The sequence below is a fragment of the Mycotypha africana genome (genome assembly GCF_025528875.1).
Source record: "Mycotypha africana strain NRRL 2978 chromosome Unknown BDF20scaffold_9, whole genome shotgun sequence".
Taxonomy (NCBI): Eukaryota; Fungi; Mucoromycota; class Mucoromycetes; order Mucorales; family Mycotyphaceae; genus Mycotypha; species Mycotypha africana.
This window is the reverse complement of record NW_026515733.1, coordinates 994,416-1,019,552: the sequence shown is the minus strand read 5'-3', so window position 1 is coordinate 1,019,552 and position 25,137 is coordinate 994,416. Positions and strand designations below refer to the sequence as shown.

At 37.7% G+C, this 25,137-nt stretch overlaps 12 protein-coding genes across 12 annotated transcripts; 7 read left to right on the top strand and 5 right to left on the bottom strand.

The window, feature by feature from the left end:
* Positions 1 to 1,952: 1,952 nt before the first annotated feature.
* On the bottom strand, positions 1,953 to 2,267 carry BDF20DRAFT_886744 (uncharacterized protein; the record flags this gene model as incomplete). The annotated part of the gene is made up of 1 exon (XM_053082003.1): positions 1,953 to 2,267. A coding segment is annotated over one exon (288 nt), but the record flags the coding sequence as incomplete, so codon positions are not given.
* Positions 2,268 to 2,447: 180 nt separating this feature from the next.
* Positions 2,448 to 4,070, bottom strand: BDF20DRAFT_886741 (uncharacterized protein; the record flags this gene model as incomplete). The annotated part of the gene is made up of 4 exons (XM_053082002.1): positions 3,973 to 4,070; positions 3,807 to 3,899; positions 3,128 to 3,750; positions 2,448 to 2,906 (listed from the first exon to the last, which is right to left on the bottom strand). Exons 1-4 carry the CDS (start codon positions 4,049 to 4,051, stop codon positions 2,448 to 2,450), a joined length of 1,254 nt encoding a protein of 417 aa, XP_052933602.1. The 5' UTR covers positions 4,052 to 4,070.
* An 845-nt stretch (positions 4,071 to 4,915) lies between these two features.
* On the top strand, positions 4,916 to 6,109 carry BDF20DRAFT_701276 (uncharacterized protein). The gene has a single exon (XM_053076074.1). The coding sequence runs from the start codon at positions 5,069 to 5,071 to the stop codon at positions 5,720 to 5,722; it is 654 nt and encodes a 217-aa protein (XP_052933601.1). The 5' UTR covers positions 4,916 to 5,068; the 3' UTR covers positions 5,723 to 6,109.
* An 820-nt stretch (positions 6,110 to 6,929) lies between these two features.
* BDF20DRAFT_886732 (uncharacterized protein) lies at positions 6,930 to 7,363 on the top strand (the record flags this gene model as incomplete). Its single annotated transcript, XM_053082001.1, has 3 exons — positions 6,930 to 6,965; positions 7,021 to 7,132; positions 7,203 to 7,363. Coding segments are annotated over 3 exons (309 nt in total), but the record flags the coding sequence as incomplete, so codon positions are not given.
* Positions 7,364 to 7,460: 97 nt separating this feature from the next.
* Positions 7,461 to 7,763, top strand: BDF20DRAFT_886726 (uncharacterized protein; the record flags this gene model as incomplete). The annotated part of the gene is made up of 2 exons (XM_053082000.1): positions 7,461 to 7,616; positions 7,644 to 7,763. Coding segments are annotated over 2 exons (276 nt in total), but the record flags the coding sequence as incomplete, so codon positions are not given.
* Positions 7,764 to 8,666: 903 nt separating this feature from the next.
* BDF20DRAFT_701131 (Prp18 domain-containing protein) lies at positions 8,667 to 10,143 on the top strand. Its single transcript, XM_053076073.1, has 5 exons — positions 8,667 to 8,786; positions 8,852 to 8,903; positions 8,965 to 9,030; positions 9,097 to 9,450; positions 9,506 to 10,143. The coding sequence occupies exons 4-5, from the start codon at positions 9,157 to 9,159 to the stop codon at positions 9,941 to 9,943; spliced, it is 732 nt and encodes a 243-aa protein (XP_052933598.1). The 5' UTR covers positions 8,667 to 8,786; positions 8,852 to 8,903; positions 8,965 to 9,030; positions 9,097 to 9,156; the 3' UTR covers positions 9,944 to 10,143.
* Positions 10,144 to 10,791: 648 nt separating this feature from the next.
* BDF20DRAFT_907407 (uncharacterized protein) lies at positions 10,792 to 11,976 on the bottom strand (the record flags this gene model as incomplete). Its single annotated transcript, XM_053083378.1, has 1 exon — positions 10,792 to 11,976. One exon carries the CDS (start codon positions 11,974 to 11,976, stop codon positions 10,792 to 10,794), a length of 1,185 nt encoding a protein of 394 aa, XP_052933597.1.
* Positions 11,977 to 12,502: 526 nt separating this feature from the next.
* Positions 12,503 to 16,322, bottom strand: BDF20DRAFT_838111 (uncharacterized protein; the record flags this gene model as incomplete). The annotated part of the gene is made up of 4 exons (XM_053079119.1): positions 12,503 to 14,432; positions 14,516 to 15,590; positions 15,662 to 15,748; positions 15,827 to 16,322. 4 exons carry the CDS (start codon positions 16,320 to 16,322, stop codon positions 12,503 to 12,505), a joined length of 3,588 nt encoding a protein of 1,195 aa, XP_052933596.1.
* A 1,529-nt stretch (positions 16,323 to 17,851) lies between these two features.
* BDF20DRAFT_915588 (uncharacterized protein) lies at positions 17,852 to 18,598 on the top strand (the record flags this gene model as incomplete). The annotated part of the gene is made up of 1 exon (XM_053084336.1): positions 17,852 to 18,598. One exon carries the CDS (start codon positions 17,852 to 17,854, stop codon positions 18,596 to 18,598), a length of 747 nt encoding a protein of 248 aa, XP_052933595.1.
* Positions 18,599 to 19,432: 834 nt separating this feature from the next.
* On the bottom strand, positions 19,433 to 20,872 carry BDF20DRAFT_979088 (guanine nucleotide-binding protein subunit beta; the record flags this gene model as incomplete). The annotated part of the gene is made up of 3 exons (XM_053085103.1): positions 20,538 to 20,872; positions 19,967 to 20,444; positions 19,433 to 19,889 (listed from the first exon to the last, which is right to left on the bottom strand). The coding sequence occupies exons 1-3, from the start codon at positions 20,641 to 20,643 to the stop codon at positions 19,433 to 19,435; spliced, it is 1,041 nt and encodes a 346-aa protein (XP_052933594.1). The 5' UTR covers positions 20,644 to 20,872.
* A 774-nt stretch (positions 20,873 to 21,646) lies between these two features.
* BDF20DRAFT_886710 (uncharacterized protein) lies at positions 21,647 to 22,870 on the top strand. The gene is made up of 4 exons (XM_053081999.1): positions 21,647 to 21,810; positions 21,944 to 22,249; positions 22,334 to 22,386; positions 22,473 to 22,870. The coding sequence occupies exons 2-4, from the start codon at positions 21,987 to 21,989 to the stop codon at positions 22,778 to 22,780; spliced, it is 624 nt and encodes a 207-aa protein (XP_052933593.1). The 5' UTR covers positions 21,647 to 21,810; positions 21,944 to 21,986; the 3' UTR covers positions 22,781 to 22,870.
* A 171-nt stretch (positions 22,871 to 23,041) lies between these two features.
* On the top strand, positions 23,042 to 25,044 carry BDF20DRAFT_824445 (uncharacterized protein; the record flags this gene model as incomplete). The annotated part of the gene is made up of 4 exons (XM_053077894.1): positions 23,042 to 23,447; positions 23,586 to 23,701; positions 24,019 to 24,445; positions 24,752 to 25,044. The coding sequence occupies 4 exons, from the start codon at positions 23,042 to 23,044 to the stop codon at positions 25,042 to 25,044; spliced, it is 1,242 nt and encodes a 413-aa protein (XP_052933592.1).
* Between the last annotated feature and the right edge of the window lie 93 nt (positions 25,045 to 25,137).

Sequence of the window (25,137 nt, the reverse complement as noted above, 5' to 3'; positions counted from 1 at the left end):
CCCAACTGTAGTTTGATCGAATGTACGAACACTATAGCAGCTATGCAATAGATGCTTGTTTGTGATAATTTATATAAAATTAATCAGAATGGAAATAAAGCACGATAGAATGTTAAGATATAATACTGGTCAATAATTTGCATGTCAATGCAAATCTCTTTATCATTCGTTAAGCTTTATCAAAAGAACGATATATGGTGATCAAGGATTTTATCACGTTTAAACTTTTCATTGCCAGCATGTTGTATACCACAGTCATTTCGGTCATCTCACATAAAAGGAAAGGAAAAAAAAAAAAAAATGGAAGAAGCAATAGGCTACAAGTAAAATTTTATGAATTAGGAGAATTCATTTTTCTTCTAGTTGCATATTTCTTTTTTGTGTTCAAGATTCATCTCAGTCGGGTAACAAGATAATGGTGTAAAGAACTGTAGTTCTACCAATAGTCATCGAAGCATGTCATTCTTTGTGGCTCGTTTATTTGATTCCAGCATCAACTATCAGCAGATCAATGTTATTTTCAATGGTACCACAGGCGCAGTAACATAGCTCATCAAAGTAGATCCATACCCGAGAATGTAGCTTTTTCATGAAGCTATGATTCGCAACGATTCAATCTGTATGTACGCAGATTTATGGCTACATTGAAACGATAAATATTATTATATAAAGCCCTATTATGTCAATCATAAAAGATTCGATCATGATTTTGGCTTCATTCTAAGATGTTTGATGTGTCTAGCAAATTATCTGATATGCTGCTGGTGCTATTCATAAAAAAGACACGGGCACGTTGTTTGCTCTAACCCATATTTCTTGTTTGTTTTTGTTTATAATTGGTGGATCTCTCCATATCTATCAAATTCTTGAAAAGACTCTGCTTTTTTGTTTTTTTGTGTATGCTCAATGAATTGACAATATACCTATCCATGCCTGCAAAGGATTAAAGTCCAGACTGTGAATTGATGAGGCAGGTTTATTTACTACAGTTTTTTAGCTTTGGGTTTAGACGAAGCCGCAATATAACTAGACGATAAAAGTAAATTTTTGAGACCATCAAGTTATAATTTCAAGATCGAATTACACAAAAATTGAGACGCTTACCTGTAAAAATCAAACCAGCTTCGTGCTGGCGATTAGAGGATGGTGTTTAAGTGGTTGTTGCGGGTGATTTTGGTTTTCTAGAAAACTCCGCAGGTCTTCCCGTTGACTTCCAGGTCGAAACGCTAATTGTCAACATGTTTTTAGCAGCGTTGACGTCCCGGTTCCAAAGTATCGAACAGGTTTTGCAGGCAAGGATACTTTGGCCAGGAACTGTCTTCAATGCTTCAAGATTGTTGGAACGACAATTATTGCATATTCGAGAAGTTAGGTATTCATCAATGGTTAATACGAGCAAATCGCCAGCAGCCTCTCTTCGCTTCAAGGCACGCCAAAGAACTCCCACGACACCAGTCTTATGGCCTTTGATAGGCACTGCACTCTTCCCGAACATGCCATTACCAACTACAATCAAAGGGATCTTTTTAGTGTCGCCTACACTAAAGGGTTCAGGCTTCCACTTGTTCTTCAGGGGATTACTGTAGAAAGCATGAGTTCTATCAATATTTCTGCGAATAGTGGATGAATTGCTTATCATTTAAAAACCTTACCTCTCTTTCTTAGCGAGAACATCGCTTACTTCTCTCGCATCTGCTTCTTCCTTCTCTTCTGGAACCTTTTGCTTCTTCTTCTTCTTCTTTTTACGTTTACAAAAGGCCATTCTGTCGGTATTCTTCTTTGGCCACTTGCTGCGATCTTTCTTCTTCTTCAACCTCAATTGCTTATTGTACTTTGTGGTTCCATTAATAAGCAAATTGACCATGTTGTCGGCAGCACGCTCCTGACCCTGGTATAAACGAAATCGTTCTTCAGCAGTTCTCTCGCCGTAAAAAGAGAACAAGGCTTCCAAGTGCTGCAATATATATTGTACATGACGGTCATGTTGTTCGATAATAGAAGTTTTGGCGGTTGGTATGCCACTTTCGATCATTTGAATTGTGCCTGCTTTCTTCTTTTCCAGCTTTGCAGCGTATCTGGTACTTCCGGTCATATGATAATATTCCTTGGTAGAGCAGCTGCGTATTTGATGTTTGTTATGATCTAGACCGATTGCCGCTGTGAAGACAGATCTTCGCCCTGGATCAAGGAAAGCGGGTCTGTAATTGTCTTGTACTTCGTCATAAGAAAAATCTTCCAAAGTCAAGGTGTGATTATGAATGGTCATGTCTTCTTTTGTTTTCTTTTTGCGGCTGAACAAAAAGTCTACAGTAAAGCCGTCCGACCTAACCATGTTTCGAAACATTACATCAGAACTTTCCTTCAAAGCGGTTAGACTATGACAGAAGCAAAAATAGGGGTGTGTTTACTATTAGGCAAAATTTTGCTGAAAAAGTTCTTCTATAGTTTTACCTCTTAGAGCCAAACTTTTTGAAGTCGAAGACTTCACAGAATTGTTCGAGTTGGGCTGTATAACCCTTGGCAACTTTTCCGGGAAACATGAAGGGTGTAAGAGCGTTTATACTTATCGCGATGAAACGCCATTTCAGCGATGGAGTAGGAAAGAGAAAGAAACGCTGAGGAAGTGGTAGGACACGGACATCGTACGGTTTATGCTGTATATGTTCTTGCTCGTACGTAAACTGTATGTTCCATAACGCATTAACAAACTTTGCAGGAGCAGCAGAAAGAGAAACGAGGGTTACTTCTCCTGGAATGAACTCTTCAAATTGTTTGCAGAATAATTCAATTCGGTTTTTGTCAACGGCCGCCAGCTCGAGGTTTTCTGGCCAATGAGGATGACCATGACAGACAGATTGGTAACAATACAGCTGTACAATTCTTTGTACATCAGTGCGTTTGATATTCTAGAATGTGTATAAAGAGAAATAAAATGAATAAAACAGCAGAGCATTAAGAAGGTACTCGGTTACAGCCTTACCGGGAGCATAGTTCTCAATTTGTAAGTAAGGAACTTTGTTAAGCGCTGCTCGAAGCGCTCTACAATGGAGTTCGTGTAAGAGACGCTCAATTCCTTTGCTGCCTCTGTAAGGCAATGGCTATATCCCACGGTTAGCTTGTGTTTTACTTCGATAGTAGGGAACTTTGCCTTGAAGTCTGTATAATACTGTTTTATGTCCTCGGATAATGCCGTTTTGTGAGTAACTTGCTTGCCCGTTACTAGCTGTACTGAATACCAGAATTGCTGGCAGAATACATCAGGAATAGACCTGTCTTTGTTGGCTTCTTTGCTGTCTTTCTTGCTGTCTTCTTTGTTGGCTTCTTTACTGCCTTTGTTGCTGTTTTTATCATTGTCTTTCTTGTCGCCTTTGTTAGCATTCCTTCTATTCTCCTGATAATGAATGAGGTACGAGTTAACGAATAATTGACTAGAGAATACTATTCTCCTTATGTCAGAGCAGCAAGAGATGACTTTTTCTTGGAATTGTTCGCGAAACGCTGGCTTCACAGCAGACGTAAGAGGGAGCTTCCTCGTGAATACAGTGGAGCCTTCTCCAAGCGTCGAGGTAATAACTTCTTCCTTTGAAGCAATGTGATTGGGACATTCGAGAGAACGAGAAGTAGAATGACCCTTTAAGCCACAACTGATACACTTGATATCTCCAGTTGTTTGCTTCTTCTTTCTCTTTGCTTGCTTCTTTTCTTCCTTGATTGTAGCTGATTGCTTACGTTTCTTACCGCTACTTCCAACTAAATTTCCGTTAAGCAAACATAAACTTGTCTTGCAGTGAGAGCATGATACTTACCATCAGCTGCAGAAACTGCTTTGTAAAACTTGCATTCATGGTATGCCTTGTTGAAATGTCCGAGTGTTTTGCAATCCTTGCATTCGATGTTCACTAGTCATACAAAACATAATCTGAGGATTACCACTATAACTTATTTGTGGCAGCGCGCTCAAGTGTTACTTACGGAAGGACTCATCTTTGACTTTATTCTTATGGGCTTCTGCCACCGATTTAATTTTTTGCAAGATTTGGGCTTTGTACATGGTAAGTAATAGCTATCAGGATGAGGAAAGAAAGTATAGAAGAAGAAGAAAAAGATGGAAGTCAGAGGAAAGATGTCAAACATATTTTTATCTGTAAATGCTTCGAGTTTGACAACATCTATTTTCTTGTTACGATTGACAACAACAACCGTTATCTACGTGGCGGAAGAACGTTCCTGGGATTAGTTTAACGCGTAGATCAATTCATATGATCCATAAACAAAGTCTCGTAAACTGCAACCCTATATCTATTGCTTATAAGACCTGTGTCACACTATAATACTCAGTACGTCTCGTAGTACTTCAACGTAATGCCACTATCTATTGAAAAATGTCCACTGACCTTCAAAGTAATGTCTACAATTATTTATTCAATAAATCGTCCAAGAATATTATACCATTTCATCCTAAAATAATTTAAAATTATCTAAATTAAATATAAAAATTGTCCAATAAAATTTGTATAAAGTGTAAAGTTGAAGCTAAAACACTGTAATTCAATCTAAATAGACTGCCGACATATACGCCACTTTTCAGCTATATTTGCCATGGCCCAGAACACATATGCCAAAGCAGAAATAAATCATGCTGAAACACATGCTCAAAGTACTCACTTTGACATTTTAGCAAATCGATAATGCAAAATAACAAAGAAGCCGATAATAGAGTCAAAGAGCGATGAATGCTCTGCAATGCATGAAAAGATATTCTAGCAAATGGACAGTCTTTAGTTGTGGATCAACTACAAACATGTCAAGATGCTGTGCTAGCGACAACCAAGCATTACAGTATTTTGATGTGGGCTTATCTATTCACCGCAGCATGCACGTTTTGACTTAATTTTTGATGTTCCTTGAAAGGGATAAACAAATTCCGAGTATTTGCACATCAATTGTCCATTCATCTTTGTATAAATATGCTTTCTTTCCTCTTTTCGTCATTGCACTCTCCTTCTTACTTTTTGTTACTCCTCGAAATTTTGCTGTTGTAGACACGATCGCCACTTACTGTGAAAAAATGACAGATTCACTTATTTACCATCAACAATATAATGATTTTGTTACAAACGGTTATTCTTACCACAATGATTTCCAAACCGATACAACATTTATACACCATATTGAAAAAGACGACGATAAAAAAGCTCGGCAACGCCTTTCCTTCTCTGCATTATTACAAAAAAGTTCTTTTGGTCGTCGAATCAGTATGTTTGGACGCCAACAACAATTCATAAAGCCGTCAAGCCAAACCCCAAATATGTTAATCCCAGGAACAACGGCAACAATGAAGCAGCAAGAAAGTATCACTGCAATCGATAACTCCCTGGAAAGAGTGTGTCCAGATTTTGGAACGACAACGTCAGTTTGTCGAACTGCTACTACTGTTACAGATGAAGAAGATGATAATCCCAGAACGCCAAGCACTAATAGTACGATATCTTCATCAACAGTAACGCGAAAATCGTCTGCAAAGAGCATCTCTGTGGAAGATCTTCGAGCCTTCATAACAGAGTTCCCTGCTTCTAGCAACTGTAGTCCATTGAAAGATTACTCAGGAAAAGGTTATTCAAACTTTTACATGAAGCTACCCAATGGAAATTGGATGGTGCGTGTGAGAGACGGCAACAGGAAAATTGTTGGCACATTTGAAGTGGATGGCTATATGGTCTAAAAGAACGTATGGCCCTTATTATTATTTTTTTACATATATACTCATACTTGTATCACCTTTATCAGTCATTTTAGGCATGCCTTTATTCTATACATATACTCATTTTATTCTATTGCATACTTAAATTATCGTCTATACAATTTAACAAAGCTACGTCCCCTTCCCGACAATTTTTTAATATTCTACCCCTTTTATCCCCATCGTTATGAATTCAAGCATGATTAGTATTAACAATCTGGCCTGCCAGATCTAATAACCTCGGAATTGTACATTTTATTTTCATATAACTATACCTTCTATTATTATATGCAACGTTAGCAAAAAAGAAGAAGAAGAAAAAAAAGTGGCTTCTTCGGCTAACACCTACAGAAATTGTTCTAATAAAGCAAATAATGGCGTAATTTTCTCCAAATAACTGCAGATACTGTTAAAACGTACAAGGTTATCCCAAAACCCTACGACCACATATGAGATATTGAAAATCTAAAAACAAAAAAAAAAGACAACGCACGTCAGTACAGTTTACACAAGTGCGTGATTTCAGTTAAATCTCTCGATAAACCTAAGAATTCATTTAATTTGAGCGCATGCATGCATATGTAAGGGTAATGTAAATGACTATCGCAATACAGTATTTTAGCTTATATTTTAAACGATTTTACAGATTTTAATGGACAATACATATTTTAAATTTAGATTTTGTTTAAACATTTTTAGAATAAGGGTTCATAGTATTCTGGATTTAGGTACTCAATTATACAGTAATATCCAAACAGCATTAAGGATGACATACAATCAAACCCCAGAAATGAGTCTCTATCAGTAAGAAAGTCGCCAATAATGGTCTTACTGGCGTTATCTTGCAATAGGCTAAACTACAAAAAGCTTGACAGCTTTTTTATTACAGTAAATGACGATGTGTTCCGAGACCCCAACCAGATATTCGTCGGTGCCTGAGTTCCAAAAAAGGTCAACTTTGAATTGATTGACACCAAACCATTGATAGAGGGCTGAGGGCCATAGTATAACAGATACCATAGCGGAACGGGATGGTTATATTAACTGTTGTCAATGTTTTTGTATGCGTTCATGATTGACTTTCAAAGATAAGCAATATAAAATATATTGCTCTCTTATAGTCAAATGTTGTCTCTTTCACTTTTATTTCACGTTTTATTATACATACTATGACCCATGTTATGAAAAGAAAAAGCAAATTTTTGAAAAGAAAAAATCAAGTGCAGTTAATGGTAACTTGCCATTTGAAAGCTTATATACCTGATCATATATACGTATAGATTAATCATCGTGTACTGTTAGATGTAACGTGTATTGATTGCGGTAAAGGGGGTCACTACACCAAACAATACTTTAAATGTGAATCATATGAGCCAGAAACAGCAGATCAAGGTAAGGCAGCTCAGGTGGCTTTGAAAGTTGGTAAATTCATCATTAGTAAGCGACCTCATTGTACCTATAGTTGGTTCGAAAGACACAAAACGCAAACAGAACTTTGAAATCAAGAAGGAAAAGAAGAAAGCAAGGAAAGAGAATAATGAAGAACCGGATAAAGACAATGCCTGTTGTACCAAATGCAAGCAACCAGGACATAAATCGATGCGTTCAGAAGTGGAAGGCTGATAAGTACTCGGAATCCCCTAGAAGGGTACCACTGATTGTGTTTGGTGCTGGAATGTTTGGAAAAAATGTAGTCAAGTTGAAAGGGCAAAGATGAGGTGTTGTCGGTAAACCTTTTGCAACTCTGAGGAAACGTGAAGCTAAAGGTCAATTGATGGTTGTCACAATCGATGAATTTAAAACCTCTAAAACATGCAGCCTCTATTTCTATGATGATATGCAAATTGTTGATACTCCTGGATTCAAGGGTACCGGCGTTCTTTATTGCAAGCAATATCTAAAGCTATGGCAGAGAGACGTTAACGCCGCTATCAATAGGATGACCCTATCTCGAGCAGTTTGGTATGGAGCCGGAAGACCCGATGTTTTCAAGCCAGCGAAGAAGAAAAAAGTATCACCGTAATAAACACGGTTTTCCTTATATTTTAAGGATTTAGATCATTACAGGTGAGGAATAGTACCGTTTTTTTTTTTTTTTTTTTTTTTTTTTTTTTTTTTTTTTTTTGTTTCGCACTACTGACAAGTTTTTTGAACGGTTTATATTTACAACACAATTGCAACTCATCTAAAATAAATATTAATTGTCTAAAAAAAAGTTGTAATTTATCTGAAATATTAGTCAAAATACTGTAATTGCCTGATGGGGAGCTAGCCCCCGGTGGAGGTAGTTAGCACCTTGGCTTTCTAAACCAACGATTGTTGGACGCCGCTGATATTTTTTCAGCTTTGATCCCTTTCTCTCTGCTTCCTAGGGTTTTTTAATGCCGATATCAAGGTGGTTCTCGGTCGGTATTGGTGTTTAAACAAGTTATGAATAATTGCGGTGCTCGCCCAGGCTTAATTAAGCAAGATCCCGAAACGCGCCCAAGCCTACCAATTATAAGGATTAGTTTAGCCCCTTCCCCCTCCCCCCATTTAGATAGTATGCTTTTTCGCCCACCACGGCACCCTGACCGACACTATGCATCGCTCTATTCTCAAGAAATCGAGCTGCCCCGGGCAATTTAGATAAGCTTCAATATCTCGCGTCCATTGGGCTTACAAAAAAAAAAAAAAAAAAAGTCAGTAATTGCCTAATCTTCTCGGATAAGGGCTGTTTCAATTGGCCAATGCATTAAATTCCTCTGATTGGATGGTCAAATCGGATTTTGTTTTTCAAATTCGTAGTTTGACCATTCTTCTCCTCAATGTCTAATCATCTTTCCAACAATTTCTTTTGATCAAGTTACCTTGTTCTATTATGAGTTTTCTCGACGGTATCATTAAAGAAGAAGTTTCGAAGAAGCGTAAAATATTGGAAGCTATTGGAGGCAGCGAGGGTGCCTCAGAAAAGAAAATAAAATACGTCAGCAGAGCTGAATTAGAAAGAATTCGTGAAGAAGAATACAAACGTAAAGAAAAGGAAAGAGAAGAGAAAGAACGACAGGTACATTTGCTTCAAAGGAGATTAACATTTGTAGTTACAATATTAACGTATCGATCGATTTATGTTTTTTACACTTACCTTTAATTGTAGAGAAAAGCACGATTACGAGAAGAAGAGGTAACATATATGAAAATCTGTTTTCTTCAAGATTGTCAATTAACTGGAATTTGCTTATCAGTTGAAACGCAAAGAAGAAGAAAAGAAGAATGCACAAAAAGAAGTTGAAGTAGCGGAGGAACAGACAGTGAGTATTGCCGTATACATATATATCGACATAGGATTTATTGGTATAACAAGTATCTTTCTGTAGGAAGAGGAAAGCGAGACATTCAATATCTCGAGAGAAGAAGTTATTCGTCGTTTAAGAGCAATGGGTCAACCGATCAGGTTATTCGCCGAAACTGATAAACAATGTAAACTTCGTTTACGTGCATTGGAGCTAATGAACGAAGAATCAGGGGATCAGGGTCGAAATGAGTATATGCGAACCATGGAAGAAATGGAAGCAAATATGCGATTGGAAGAATTAAAACAGAAGGGTGGAGTCGTGCACGATGACAAGAAAAAGCTGAAGAAATCAACAATCACAGTCGAACCTATACAATTGGAATTGATATCAACGGATATTGATAAGTTATATTATCAAATTTGGGCCTACTTCACTGTAAGTTGTCTGATCCCCTCTTGTTATTATTTCTATTAACGCCTTATTTTTTTAGAGTATGCTAGAAGAGTGGGAGGAATGGATGCAAGCACGTCCCGAGGAGGAAAAGAGATCAGCGCCTGGTAAAAGAGCCGCCGTCCTACAAAAACAAGCCGCAGAATACATCAAACCTTTAATGCGACAGCTGAAGAAGAAGACATTGGAACCCGATGTTCTAAACAGAGTAGCTGAAATTGCCGAACGTATGCAGAATCGTTTATACAGAGATGCGCAAGATGCCTACCTTCAATTGTCTATTGGTAACGCCCCATGGCCAATTGGTGTTACCATGGTTGGTATTCACGAACGTTCCGCAAGAGAAAAAATTTCTTCTTCACAAGTTGCTCATGTGCTAAACGACGAAACGTCAAGAAAATGGATTCAATCTGTGAAGCGTCTAATGACATTTGCGCAAACGAAGTATCCTCCTTATACACTGAGCCAAATTTCATAAAAGCATAAATATACATATCACTTATTTATTCTGTGTTCATAAATGTTGGCATTCCTCTATTCTACCTTTTCTTTTGGCGTAAGATTCTGTAATTCTTCAGCGGCCTGTCTGAAAGCGATAGCTCATTGCCGTCATTGTTGCTTTTGGGGTCACGTCGGGAAGGAGGGAAGCGGCGGATATTTGGTGAAGTTTTGTTAACTTGTGGATCCCCTTTTAGAGAAAAGCAGTTTCTGTACCGTATCGTCAAAAAAGCAGCTGAAGATTGAAAATATGACCATAACGCAGTGCTGATGGATAAGCTGCACTATTTCTATTGAGTATTATCAAATAGCTACCTCTGCGATGCCGTATGCGTACGACTCTGGGTGCTTGAACAAACTTAGTATACTAAATAGGGTGGATGCTTTTACTGTATGATTGCCATGTAAATTCAATAATTTCGCGTATAATCGAGTAACAATCAAACATATAACTGTATCGAATATTGTGACATTATTTTTAGTACCTTATTTTCTATCTTACTACACCATGTTTTTCCCGCCGAACAGTATTCATATCCGTTCAAAAATTTTAATCACTCTGTAACCGTGAGTCTCATCACATTTCATTGAAGACATAGGTTATATCTAACCAAATATAGTATAATTTTTGTATGTTACTAAACATGTTCTGACACTTTTCATTAAGACGTTCTTTTCAGGCCTAAGAGGTAGAATAGTTTAATAATGGAAAATATATGCAAAATGTCTATTATGTACACAAGTTTAAGATTATTTGAACTCGAATTAAAGTAAATGTTTGGAAAAATAGTCTATCAGGAGATCTATATATCTATAAATAGTAGTCTTCTATTCAGCAGGCTTGTCAGTAACTTTTTCGGTATTACGACGACGAGCTTTCTTGACAGCCCAAGAATATTGTTGAGGCCATGTAATATCCACATTCAAAGACTGAGCAGCATCCAAAACGAAAGCGCTGTTTCTTAAAAATTCACGAGCAACCAAGATGAAATCAGCTTTACCCTTCTGAAGAATGTCTTCAGCATCTTCGCCTTCAACGATCATGCCAACAGCAGCGGTATCAATACCAGCTTCTCTCTTGATTTTTTCAGCAAACTTGACTTGATACATTTTTTCAACGGGATACTTAACATTATTAATAATACCACCACTGGAACAGTCAATAACATCGACACCTAATTTCTTGAGTTCCTTGGCCAACTTGACAGACTGATAAATATCCCAACCTTCAGGAGACTCGCCTAAGCTATCGGGGTTAGTGTAGTCAGAGCAGGAGATACGAACCCATAAAGACTTGCTTCTGGGCCAAACAGCACGAATAGCCTCGATGGTTTCTAAAAGGAAACGAATTCTGTTCTCGAAGGAACCTCCATATTCATCAGTACGCTTATTAGAAGCAGCGGAATAAAAAGTGGAGATCAAATAACCATGAGCAGCATGAATCTCAAGCACTTCAATACCAGCCTTGTCAGCACGAACAGCAGCATCAGCGAAAGCTTGAACTGTCTTCTTGATTTCTTCCTTGGTCATAGCATGAGGCTTGGGATAATGGTCTGCGAAAGGAATTTCAGAAGGAGCAACAGTGTCATTGGGCCAACCGCCGGCTTCCTTGGTTTCAACATAATCACCCTTAAATGGGGGAGAGCAAGATGCCTTACGACCAGCATGGCCAATTTGAATGCCAGGAATACTGCCTTGAGACTTGATCATATCAACGACACGCTTTAGTGGAGCAATTTGTTCATCCTTCCACAAACCAGCGCATTGAGGAGTAATGCGGCCTTCAGGAACAACACCGGAGGCTTCCATGATAATCAAACCAGGACCCTTGAGAGCTAAAGATCCATAATGCATTACGTGAAAATCGTTCATCATACCATCCTCAGCTGCATACATGCACATAGGGGAAACACCAACACGGTTGTGGAAAGTAATACCACCAGATTTGTAGGGCTTAAAGAGTTTCACATGTTCCGCATCCTTAGGCTCGACGGGAAGGCCAGCGGGCTTCATATTGTTTGCAGCTAGAGCAGGAACAGGAAGGGACATTATTAAAAGTATATAATAGATAAAATAAGATGTTATCAGTGAAAGTCTAATTTGATCGACAATGACAAAGAAATTTGTAGTGTTTATATAGTTTTGTATTAAAGGATCGTCACTATATTATAAATCAAGCTTGTATTTGTAAGATTTTGGAACATTAGCTGCCAAATAAGGCAAAATTAGAGTTCCTTTCTGCAGGCTGAACCAAGAAATTCAGATTCACAGAAAAAACTGGTCCGGGGCAAAATCTGGCGATTTTTCGGCTTCACAGGACGATCAGCAATGTACGTGAATTTTCCAGAAGTTTTATTACAAAGATTGGTAAATCTTTCCCTTATTTGTGACAAAGTTGATTATATAAAATAGCTATAAAAAGTTAAAAGTATACATAGAGTAGTTAAATGATAAATAAATTCGAGCAAAGAAATTTAAATGCTGAAAGTAAAGGAAATAGAAATTAATGAAAAGTATGGAAAAGTGATCAAATAATTTTTTAATGACGACCAGGTGTAGTATGAACAGCACCTTGCTCATAAGCTTGTTGAGCCTCGGCCAAGTCATTAGCAATCTTGCAATAGGCAGTATTGTTGAAGTTCTTGTTTGTAGGTGAACGAGGTGGGCTATCCAATCGTTTTCCAGGCATTTCATAATAAGGTTGTTTATCCCGTTCAAAAGCAGGTGGTTGTCCCTGATGGTGACGAGAAGGAAATTCTGTGTTAATTCCCATAGATTGAGGTTGTTTAGCAAAATGCTGTTGTTGAGGTAAAGCACGGGGCTGTTGACCAAAAGCAGCATTATGAAGTTGATCATTATTTATGTCTTGAGTTCCGTAGTGCTGTTGCTTATAAGCTTGACTGTTTGCGTTCTGAGCAGGGCTAGACTGAGCTGGTTGATAGTGTTGTTCTTGAGCAATGGCAGGAGGCTGGCCCAAAGTAGGTTGATGGCTGGATGAGTACATAGGATGATTTGCAATAGTAGAGTCATGATGTCCTTGACCGTGGTTATGGTTATTATTCACAGCAATATCGCGAGAAGGATTAAAATCGGATTTTCCTGAATGACCTGTATGATAATGTTGTTCTTGAGCAATTGCTGGAGGTTGACCAGATGTAGGATGTGCATCCTGATTCATACCATGAAGCATATCCTTGTGTCGACGGGGATCAGGAATAACTTTGTCACGAGGACGGGCTGTTTGGTCATAGTTTTGTTCTTGGAGAAGTGCAGGAGGTTGACCAGTAGTAGAATGGACATCATGGAAAGTATCTCTATTACTGGGTCTGTCTTCAGGATGAGCTGTTTGGTCATAGTTTTGTTCTTGGAGAAGTGCAGGAGGTTGACCAGTAGTAGAATGGACATCATGGAAAGTATCTCTATTATTGGATCTGTCTTCAGGACGCGCCATTACATCGTAATGTTGCTGTTGGGCAATTGCTGGAGGTTGACCAGATGTAGGATGAGTATCGTGAGCCATACGCTCTACCATCGCTGCTGGTGAGCTAAGCTGATGTTGTTGACTGAACGGACGATTTCCAGTAGGTGAATTAACTTGACGCTTTTCGTCATTTTGGTTTCGCGAAAGAGCAAGGCTTCCAGAGTCTTGTGAAAGGCGACTCCAACGTTTAGCTTCATTTCTTTGCTGTACCTTGTTTCTGATATTGTGGTTGGCAACTGAGACAAGAGTAGATAAGAAGCCAGGACGATGACGGGCTTGAGAGACAACTGGAGGTCTGGTTTGAGCCTTTTCACTTTCAGGAAGAGCTTCGTAAGCTCTATTTTGTAGATCTTGATTCATTCGGACAAGAGTTCTGGTGATGCGCTGATCAGCTTGATTCAATAATTCGGTCAACTTGAGCTCGATACCCTTGGCAATTTGCTTACGGATTTGGCCAATAACCAAAGGACGAATAGTTTTATAAAGAATATCATGCTTGCTATCATTAACCTTAAGACTCAAGTTATCAACATTGCATTTACAGACAGCAACTTTGAATGTCTTAGCGGGATTTTCAGCAACACTAGCAATTTTGACAGTAATTGTGATACCCTTTCCACCAACAGCAACAGAAGCTACACCACGATCGGAAATCTTAGGGAAACCAGTTTTCTTCTTATAGTAAAAGACAACATCATTGATATCGGCTTGAATCTCACTCATACGGACAAACAAAGTTTGGTGACTTGGTTGACTAGGCACTTCAGCTCGAAGACTAAAGTTGTTGTAGCTGTCAATCTTGGTTTCGAAGATGTTGGGTAGCAATGTATCGCCAGAAATAACCAAGTTTTCTATGGCGATATCGTATTGAGCATCACTGTATTCAATACGGGGAATAGGAATATACTTGATTTCATCGATGAAAGCAGGAAGTAGAGTCAATCTCATGTCATTAAGCAAATGAGGTTTAAACGCAGGGTTTCCTTCTCTACAGATCGGGAAGGATAACAGATAGTGTTTAATATTTTGAAAATAAGATGGATTCAACATTTGAGAAATTCTATACATTACCTGTCTCTCCATAAATCGCGATGAATTTTAGCGAGTCTGGAATGAAGTTCCTTTGCAACTTCGTCTTCAGCCATAAGATTCATATATTTGCGGGATTCAGAAGACAGGTAGTCAAGATGATCCTTGTATCTTCCTTTAACAATACGATCACGTTCATCCATTAAACGTCTACCATCATCAGTTGAGCGATCATCAGCAGCATATCCAGGCTCTTTCATCAAACGATGTAAATAATTCTTGACACGGTCATAATATTCACGAAGTTTGTCATCTTCACGAGCGTCTTTAATTACATTTTGAACACCCTGTAGAAGAGGATCGATAGAGTAGCCTTGCGCCCAAGTCTCAATAATAGTCTTCAATTCACGTTCGGCCTGCTCGCGGTAGTCCATTTGCTCAGGTCTGTCGTTTTCCTTTGCTTTATTTACGACATTTTGAGATACCTTACTCAAACGCGTGCTCCAGACATCAAGCAAATGAAAAAGAGTACTGATAGCCTCTTGATAATCAGGGTTCTTTTGGATTTCACTGAGAGCAGACTTCAGGCGACTCAATAGTTCGTCTTGCTTTTCTTCAGGAATCTTTTCCTTAACAGTATCTTGAGCGAAACGTTTATGCTCATCATATTGATCACGAGCCTTTTGGTAAGTAGGATGCTCCTTTACCTTTTCATTAGCACGGCTTTTTGCGTGATTAAATTGTTCTTGATCTTGTGGGAAAGCACCAGGAAGAGCATTGGGATGAACGGAGTCTCCAGTGCTTAAAAGACCTTGATGTCGGTGATCGCTGGGAGGCACATCGATTAGATGTGGCTGTTGCGAATGGTCTGACGAATCATATCTGTTCTCTGTGTGACTCAAAGCAGCATCCAGAGCTCTATCGACATAGTGTTTACCAGATTTACCGGTATCGCCGGAGTCTTCAATATTGGAGCCAGCTTTCTTGAAAGATTCGCCTGCCTTACCAGCAACATTGCTGAATATATCTTGAGAGATATCAATCAAATCACCCAATACAGAACGGAATTCATTGTTGATAAGAATAAGCTTTCCAACACGATACAGGGCTTCGGAAGCTACGTGCATTTTGTGTTAATCAGCCAATAATGAAAATCATAGAAGACAGATACTGAATGTACGCGTTTACCTTTTTTGCCTTCAGTTTGAGCAGTTGATTGACCGCTTGGGGTCCTTGTTCCATCAGACACACCACCAGAGTCTTGCTTGAGGTGTTCTAAATCACAAACAATGAATATATGAGTAACAGTTGATCAATATTATCCTTCTACAGATCCGTGGAGAGAGTAAATACCTTTTTTTATAGGGCTTTCCATACAATGCAGATGATATACAAGGGATTGAAATAGTTCATCCTGATTTTTTTCGGCTAAAGCTCTGCGAATTGTGCCAATCAGCTTTCGGAAGTCGTGCAAAAGAACTCTGCCATCTTCAGACATTAAATGCTCTCTTGAGGAAATAACCTTGTTCGATTGCAATTTCTCCAAAAGTTCGTCTAATTGACCATTATGGGGCATTTTACCTTCTCTTTGCATTGTTTGAATAGTTCCCCATAATTGTAATTTTTCTTCGGTAGATTTCTGCCTAGCGGCTTTTGGGTCAACCTCACTGAGTGGTAAATCCTGTCGGTTGACTTTACTACTAAAGTTGTTTCTATTATTATTGCTGTTATCAATAGCCGTTTGGTGATAATCATTAATTCTGTTATGCGTAGAAGAATGATGATTATCAATTTGGCCTGTTACGTTAGTGCTGTTTGGCACACCACGTTGAGTTGTAGAAGGCTGCATTATTAGAAATTTGTATTATACAGTCAAAAATTGGTAATATAAATTGGAGTAAAATGAAGATCGATAATTGAAAAGAATGTTTGCTATTGTGTCTGGCTTTATTTTCTGATCTACCTTACATTTGATCCGTCTTTTATATGAATCTTTCAAAAATCGTTCTCTTCTTTGTTAGATATCATTTTTACATCATACAAAAAAAATTTTAAACTTGATTTTTTACCTTTTTTAGGCAAGGCTACCAAAATGAAGCAATTCTGATTCTTTTTGAAATATTGTAGATACCCTATTTCAGCGATTACGAATTTGTATACAAAACAGACAGTTGCTGAATCATAGAATGACGTCCTCTACATCTTTATTCCATAAGAAGTTTATACAGAATTCTATTCAGAGCTTGGATTAGTTTTAAGCATAACAGTTAATGTGGTGACGATAAATGTTCGTCTTGATGATGTTAGCATACGCCACTTTTTTTAATGGACCGTATTGCCGGCTTTTTCCATAGGTCTCTTTCTTTTGAGACCAACCATTCCCAATAGCCTTCTTTGTTTGAAAACCTCAGTGTTACAAATATTATGCAGAAAGCTCTTGCTATCCACGGTTGCAGCCGCTGCTGTCTAAATTTTTAAAAGTAAGCAGTTAGCGCTTTACACTTCCCAAGCCCCACATTCTAGAATTCTCAAGTTCATTGAGTCCTTAAGGTGTCCTCATTTTAAAAAACTATGTGAGTGGAAAAGACAGCATCAATAAAGTTTTTTCCGTTTTTTCTTTCCGCTGCTTATGGTATTAAATAGGATCAATGTGTCTTTTTTAACGTTGAAGGATCTTTGTAACGAAAAACAATTCTAAGAAACTCGTTTTGTAACGTACTCAGTATTTATGGCTCTCAAAAATTATATAGCTAAGCATGTGAGGAGTATTATTGTTTATATAAATTCAAATGGGAGTCAGGGATTCGTGTCTCAACCTATCAATTCAATTTACTGTCTTTATTAAGCTAATACCTTTAAGTGAAGCGAAGCAAATCTAGTGGAAAGGAAAGAAAAACTAGAATTGCAGTGGTAAAAGAAGATGGCATCTTTTGGTGCTGAAGTATGTTGCAATTTTATTCTGTATTTCAACATTTTGTACATACCATTCGAACAAATATTGTCAGTCAAGAGTCGAATAAATCAGCATAACTTGCAATTTATAATTATATTAAGTTATTCAGTGGCTATCAAATGGCATTGTAAACAGCCACATTAATGTTTACTATATAACCAAGCAATTAATCTTGTTAATCTCAATTGCTATAATGACTTATCTTTGCCGACCGTATAAATACAGCTATGATCAGATTTTGGATAAACAAATGAGTATTAAGGGGAATATCATGTGCGAGAAGGCGCTGCAAAAAAGGAGCTCATTACGACCACCTATTTTTATTTTCATCTTTTCTTCCACTCCTAGTTTCATTATGTTTCTTTTTTATCATTCTTTATTGAAAGAACTAAACCATCCGCAGCTTGTCTTAAATCCGTAAGATTATGACAACTAGAGAAATTATACGGCGTCCTGATTTGATGAGGTCACCCCCCAGCACACATGTTGATACACAATCTGCACATGTCCGCATATTCAACGTTAGGTCTTTTTCTTCGTTAATAAAACGATTCTCATTAACATCGTCGACTGTAATACTTAAACCTGTTAATTCTGCCAATGGTACTACTACAACCAACATTACAATAGAGCAGCAGAGACAGTTATTACAGCAAAAGAGAAAACAGCTTGCAATGACATACGAGAACGGAAACTTGATGGATTATTCTGATAATATGCATACTTTATTGAATAGAGAATCAATTAGAGTCGATGCAGAATACAAATCAATTAAACTGTACCAAGACCCTTTGGCTTTATCGCTACAGCGAGTTGCATCCATTTTGAAAGACAGACAGCAAATGGTTCTACAAAAGCAGCAACCGATGGGAATAGGCTCCGTTAACATTCCAGCAGCAACAGTTCTATCGTCATCCTCTGCCTTTTCGACAATCGCTCCATCATTGTCCTCTTCAAAACTGTCTACTTCCAATAAATCGTCATATCAGACATCTCCAACACAGCGTAGAGCGTCTTCACATACAATACATGAATACTTATTAAGTAAGAAAGAAGCAAGGCGACATTCTCTATCTCAATTTTATCTCGAAAAGTCACCACCGCCTACTATTTTATCTAAATTTTTTGGCTTAGCCTCTACTACTGCTAGTCAACTATGTCACTCACCTTAATCCAGTCGAGAGACATCTTTATTTTTATGATCTAATACTGCTCTTCCTCCTTACAGTTGCTACTGATACGCCTTGGCAGTATTGCCATTAAAGAACCATCAGCAACAATTATATGTCTTTCTATTTCACCAAAATCAGAACCTCTTTACTTCAAATGATCTTTGAATCTATTCATACTGAATACCCAAATAATTATTTTGACTGGCTTTATCCATATAATACAGTTTATAAGTGTAGGGAAAAAAATTGTGGATTACTGTCAGTTCTTTATATTGAAACCATATTGTTTTGTGCAGCTCAGAAAGTAGCAATGTGAACAACAGAAACAATAAACTTAAAATTGCGTGCATTAATATGAATAATATATATGTATAGGTGTGTGTATGTGAGTGTACGTGAGTATGTGCGGATGGAACGCCACAAGAACAACAACAAATAGAATACATTCGTGAGAATGCAGTGTGTTTACAAAGTTTACTTTTAAAATTCTGAAAGGAAAAAAGCCTAAAAGTTTATATTACAGATTTAATGTTATAAAGTAATGTATAGTTCGAGACAGCCAGAATAATTGTTCCGGTTTGAAGAATGGAAAGAGCAAGTGAGTGTAAGTGAATGAAGATGAGAAGCAAGAAATCAGTAACGTTAATGCATTTTTCTGAAATGGGGAAGATATGACAGAATAAGGAGAAAAAGGTTAAACTATATATAGTTATACGGATTATGATTGCGGAGAGGAGTATTCCAACTTTCTCTGTAAGTACATCCAAGGGAACCACTCTCTTCTCATTAGTATTAGAATAGAGGTATATTAATGTGAGTATATCAGCTTCTGTTTTATGCCCAAATTTTTAGAGTGGAGTCCCAACTACCGGTACATAACGCCATACCATCGTCAGCAACGCCCAGGCAGGAGACTCTATTATCATGAGCAGACAAAATACCAACGCGTTCACCTTTAAGAGTATCCCAAACATTACAATTATAATCATCATAGCCGCCGAAGAGTAATCGTCCTGAAGGCGAAAAATCAATCGAAGTGATGCCGCACAAGATTGATTCATGAGAATAGACGCTAAGTTCGCAATCAGCCCTTAAGTCGAATAAACGGCATGTAGCATCATCTGAAGCAGTTGCAAACGAGTTTCCGTCAGGGAAAAATTGAACCGCATTGATATCTGATTCATGTCCAACGAATGTTTGCACACATTTCTTAGTACGGATATCCCAAACTTTTGCTGTAGAATCGCAAGCACCTGTGACAAATATATTAGGATTACTGCTTAAGGATAGACTTTATACCGTTTTATAGAAAAGAAATTTGAGTATTCCTCGTTAAATATGTGAGGCAGACATACTAAGCACTCTTACCTCATTACATCACCAGTATGATCGGCAAATTCTTCAGTTTTAACACCAGCATCTATATCCCAAAGTATACAAGTCATATCACCTGATGCTGTCAAGATTTGACGATCGTTAATGAATCGGCAGGAGCTCAAGTAACCATTATGAGCGGAAAGCTCACGAGCGGGACGAACGGGCCCATCGCGTGTTCGTAAATTATAAATGGAACAAATATTATCAAGGCCTCCACAAGCAACAAAATTTCCTGAGGGAGCATAAGCGCAGGTCATCACCCAAGATGATCTTAACGGAATTGCATGGACTTTGTTTGTCGTATAAGCATCCCATACTATCAGTTTACCATCTTGCGAAGCAGATACCAAATGCCGTTTATCAAAAGCCCAACACATGGAATAGACTTTGGCTAAATGACCCTTTAATGTTCGTCGAGCTTTCATGACAATACGAGGCAAAGGTTCGACGTCTTTTGCCATTTCCTGTACTATTTTTTGTTTTTAATTGAAACATAGCATGAATGGGCGATATTGATCTATATTTGAGTATATATAATTGATATTGTTGAAATTATACTCACATGTTGTGTCCGCTAAAGCTTCTTTACGCTGTTTAATACGCTCTTTTAGGGCTTCAGCTTCTCTTCTGGCAGCTGCGATTCTTTCTGGGATATCACTATCACTCATGATTGCAATAAAAAAAATTGGCGGTAGTTTATTGTTGTCCTAATCTGCTTAGTTTTGGTAATGTATTGATAGTTTTTCTAGTTTCAATTGATGTTAGGAAACTGAATAAAAATGAGAGATGATTAGAAAAAGGTTCCAAAAATAATAAGAAAGAGAAAAGGGGCAAGCGAAATACTTGAATAAAGATACACTGAAAAATTAAAGAAAGGAGTGGGGGCTTGCTTTTTAGGGAGATTCCACAAAAAAAGCATAATTAAGATCTATGGTGTGCAAAAAAAAAAGAAAAAAAAAACCAACATGAAAGGAAGCCTTCTCATTGACTTCATACATTCATGAACCTTATATCGCTGTAGACAATCTGAAGTTACACTCAGCAGCAACAGCAGATGGTTGATTATAATACTGGTTATCTAACCTTGAAGGCCCTTTTAATTTCGTTGTTACACTTTTTAGGTGTGCCTCTTATAACATAGATTAGGTTGAGAAATGATTATACGCACGATAAAACACTTATTGAAGGTTTCACTAACGTAGAATATAATCACACTCCCCTTTCTTTACAACTATTATACTGAAGATTCGTTCTCCTTTTGAAGTGGTTGAAGGGTGGTATTACAAAATTACCGTGAACAAAAGCTCTCTAAGTCTTTTGTTACAATTAAGAGATTCAGAGAATTCAAATATAAACGCTTCTACTATCGTATGCATAAGTTGTAGCCTTCTTCTTTGCATTCGGCGATTGCTTTTCAAACAAAATACTTCTAGATGCTCCATTGCCTGCAATTATTTTACTGTGTTTAATTTGCATACACAACATACACATGTAAATGATGTTGTGTCATCCTGGGCTTTTCAAACTCATCAAGTGCAACAAAATAAATAAAGTGAAAAGAAAAGACTAACTTTTTCAAAGGTTAGTTCAGATGGCAGGAACTTCTTGTACATACAAAGTAACTCAACTTTACGCTGCTTGCCGGAAAAAAAAGTCTACTCATGTCCTGCTCACAAAATAAACTAAAAATACCGAGCCTGTTAAAACGATCCTTTCTTCCTTCTTCTTCTACTTAATTTCTTTCCCTTTTCATTGCGGCCGAAAGAAGAACCGCTTCAAAGACTTTCCGCAATAAGCATCACTTCATCGCTTTTCAGGACCCTTTCTTGACTGCTGTAAGTTTTCTCCTGTCTCCTCTACCCCTTTTTTTTAGCACAAGTTGTAGGAAAATTCAATTTTAACTTTTAGGCAAAATATTGTGTTTTCCTTCGCCCTTTTATTTTCATTATCTCATATTTCATGGTTCAGGGCAAGCCAACGTACATAACACAAACGAATCTTACTCTATAAAATGTCAACGTTGAAACCGATCATCAAACTTCCACCGAGAAACACTACTCACAACAACAACAATAACAACAATAATAATAGTAACAATAACAGATTAAACCCTTCTAACAACAATCGAACATTAACTGCAGAGTCTACTACTTACTCTACCAGCCCAAAGCAGCAGCAGTTATCTATCTCAAATGAGCTATTCTTCGAAGATATGGATAACAAATTAACTGATTATGACATACAGAATGTCTTACAAGGATTTAAAATCTTCCAGTAAGCTCGCGTTCTTGAAACAACAGCAAAGATAATGAATAAGAAGAAGGACAGTCACTCGAACTAAGTACATACTTTATGTAGAATAAGAAGAGAAGTAGGTGGTGGATACATAAGCTTTCTCAGTGCTAGAGTTGGTAAAAGAGGGAAAATCAGTGTTAATTTCAATCAAAGAATTATGATACTGACCAACTTTGCTTTTGTGTACCGTTTTCATAAATAGCTGAGAGGGTTTACACACTGCTCAATGGTTATATGTTTACAAGTCAAACAGTGCTCAAGTTCAGATTCTCTTCAAACAACGATCCTCAACCGGAAGGTGATATTTGGGAGATCAGTAACTTACCATTGCATATAGATCATAATTCTCTGTATGACATTTTTCGTCCTTACGGTCCCTTAAGTATATGTAAATTTCTTATTGAAGATACCACAGCTACAACTACTGGTCATGAAGGAAAGGCTTTGGTCCAATATTTTTTCAGGGATGATTCTGACCGTGCAAGTATTGAAATGGTATGCAAATTCTAGTATCTAATATTTGTTCAGGTATATTTATTAACATTTTCATTGATTTGCTCATATGATCAAAAGAATGGTAAAATGATTGATGGAAATATAATGTAAGTCGATTGTAACAAAAACGAGTAACAAAATAGTATAAACAATTCAAAATGTTTATGCCCATTCTATTGCAACTTTTCAGTTCTTTTGCAATCATTATTTCTAACCAACTTTACAATTAGCCAAATCACACTTCTCTTGATGAACAACAAGTCTTCTCAGAATCCGATGAAAGTATCTTCTATCCCTAGCCACTACCAAGAAGCAACAATGACAGCAACGGACAAAAAACGGGATACAGGTTTTGTTGACTTCCTGAATCTCTATGTCAAAAATCTCGATCCAACTGTAGACAATAGTGATCTATTTAATCTGTTTCGCAAATTTGGCCGTATTGTCTCAGCCAGAGTAATGACAAATCCTCAGAATGGACAATCAAAAGGTTACGGATTCGTTAGTTTTGGGAAGCACGAAGAAGCTGCCGCAGCATTAGAGGAAATGAATGGGTATCAATTCCGTACGAAACCGATCATTGTAGCCTACCATGAACCTAAGAAGCCTCGTCAAGAAAAGTCATCGTCCACTGCGACGTCCTCTTTCCATTCCCCTCCTCCACCTAATTCTTCACTTAATGGTAGTGCTGCTTCGTTTGACTATACTCCTTCAGTTACTGCAACACCTTATTTTGATATGAAACATCCTCATGACGGTAATATTACTTCCATCCTACCACTCGCACATACCATCAACTGATATTGCTATTCCTTAGTAGTTGTGGGACCGTTGAATGGGCTAGGCATCGACCATGTTGACCAATTATCAATGAATATAAAAGTAGAGGAATTATCGGTAGGGACTTCTAAAGCAATGCGTGTGAAGCAACACAAAGTATACTAGCGGACTCTATACGAACTACGATAAAAACAAACAATGCAAACAAATTACTAATATTGTTTCTTCACTTTTAGCCGTCATCCGCAATACTTACCCCGAGCTCACTCAGTTCACCTTCTACGGCCATGCGATCTACTACCAATGTATCCACCTATTTTCAACATAATCAAAACCAGCGCCCTTCACTTGCATCACTAGCCTCTGGCGCCAATATTCAACAGATACCACCTCATATACATTATCAGCAGCATAACACTATCTATGATAATGTGAAAAAAATTGAAGAGGGTGTTATCAATGAACAACAGCAGCAACGAGAATATCCGATATATTGCCAAGATTATACTAATGCTGTCAACGGTTTTCCTGGTACAAAAAAACCTTCATTGCGCCGTAGAAGATCCTTGGAGTCCATTAATTCAACTATGACAGAATCCACGGCTCAAATTCAACGTCATCGCATGACAGAAGCAGTCAAACGATGCTGTATGGAAATACCGGCACTAACGATGATTGTAACGAACCAGCAAGAACAACAAATCAATGATATTGTTGACATGCTACTGACATTGAGAAAGAAAGAACGATCTATTTGTCTGTTCAATCGTGAATTTCTAAAAGAAAAAGTTCAGGCTGCCGTCGAAGCGTTAGAGATTTGTGAAGATGAAGCTGAGGATGAAGAAGAAATATTGCTAGTAGACTTAAAGGAGGCTACTAATACGACTGGTTTTAATACCAGTCATAAGATGGCTGCGATGAATGGAACAGTAGAGGCAGGAATGACAAGGTATGTACGAATTAAACGAGACGTTAAGAGCATGAGTTATAGAAATATGCTATAACCGAGGAAAATTCGTTTGAGTTTCATGTTAAAGAGATTATTTACAATTCCGAGTTATAATTTCACTTTCCTAATTTCTAGACCAATTGCACAAGGAAGCACGGCTTCGCTAGCCCAATCTCCAGTCATTGAATCGGGCAGTAATGGTACAAATATTGCTCCTGTATTCAGCGGAGCGATGAGCATCAAAGCAATAAACCCAGCTATTAATTCTATTCCAACTGCCACTAACGACGATGTTATTATACCTCCACGACAATCAAAAGCTATACCCATTGTCGCGCCAAATCATTTGGATGCGACCAAGCAAGAAGAAATTAGAGCCTTATTAAATTCTCTGGAAGGAAAACCAATACATGAAAAGAAACAGCAACTCGGCGATCAATTGTTTCCTTTGGTTAAGGTATATCGTATTCATCGTTTATCTTCCCTTCTGTTAGACTTTTTTTCTTCACTGCTTACTCGTTTAATTTTAATTCAAGGCTACTGGAGTTAGACATGCGCCAAAGATAACGATTTGCTTATTGGATTCAATCGAACTAGAAACCTTGGCTAGGATTATGTATGATAAGGAGGCACTAAAAGTAGA

What these genes read in the sequence shown, in the direction of transcription:
- BDF20DRAFT_701131 (XM_053076073.1), top strand. Translation starts at nt 9,157, where the DNA reads ATGGGTCAACCGATCAGGTTATTCGCCGAAACTGATAAACAATGTAAA. An exon ending in AAATTTGGGCCTACTTCACT is followed by an intron (nt 9,451 to 9,505) that starts GTAAGTTGTCTG and finishes TTATTTTTTTAG; the next exon opens with AGTATGCTAGAAGAGTGGGA.
- BDF20DRAFT_886710 (XM_053081999.1), top strand. Translation starts at nt 21,987, where the DNA reads ATGTCAACGTTGAAACCGATCATCAAACTTCCACCGAGAAACACTACT. An exon ending in CAAGGATTTAAAATCTTCCA is followed by an intron (nt 22,250 to 22,333) that starts GTAAGCTCGCGT and finishes TACTTTATGTAG; the next exon opens with AATAAGAAGAGAAGTAGGTG. An exon ending in CTTTCTCAGTGCTAGAGTTG is followed by an intron (nt 22,387 to 22,472) that starts GTAAAAGAGGGA and finishes TTTCATAAATAG; the next exon opens with CTGAGAGGGTTTACACACTG.
- BDF20DRAFT_701276 (XM_053076074.1), top strand. Translation starts at nt 5,069, where the DNA reads ATGACAGATTCACTTATTTACCATCAACAATATAATGATTTTGTTACA.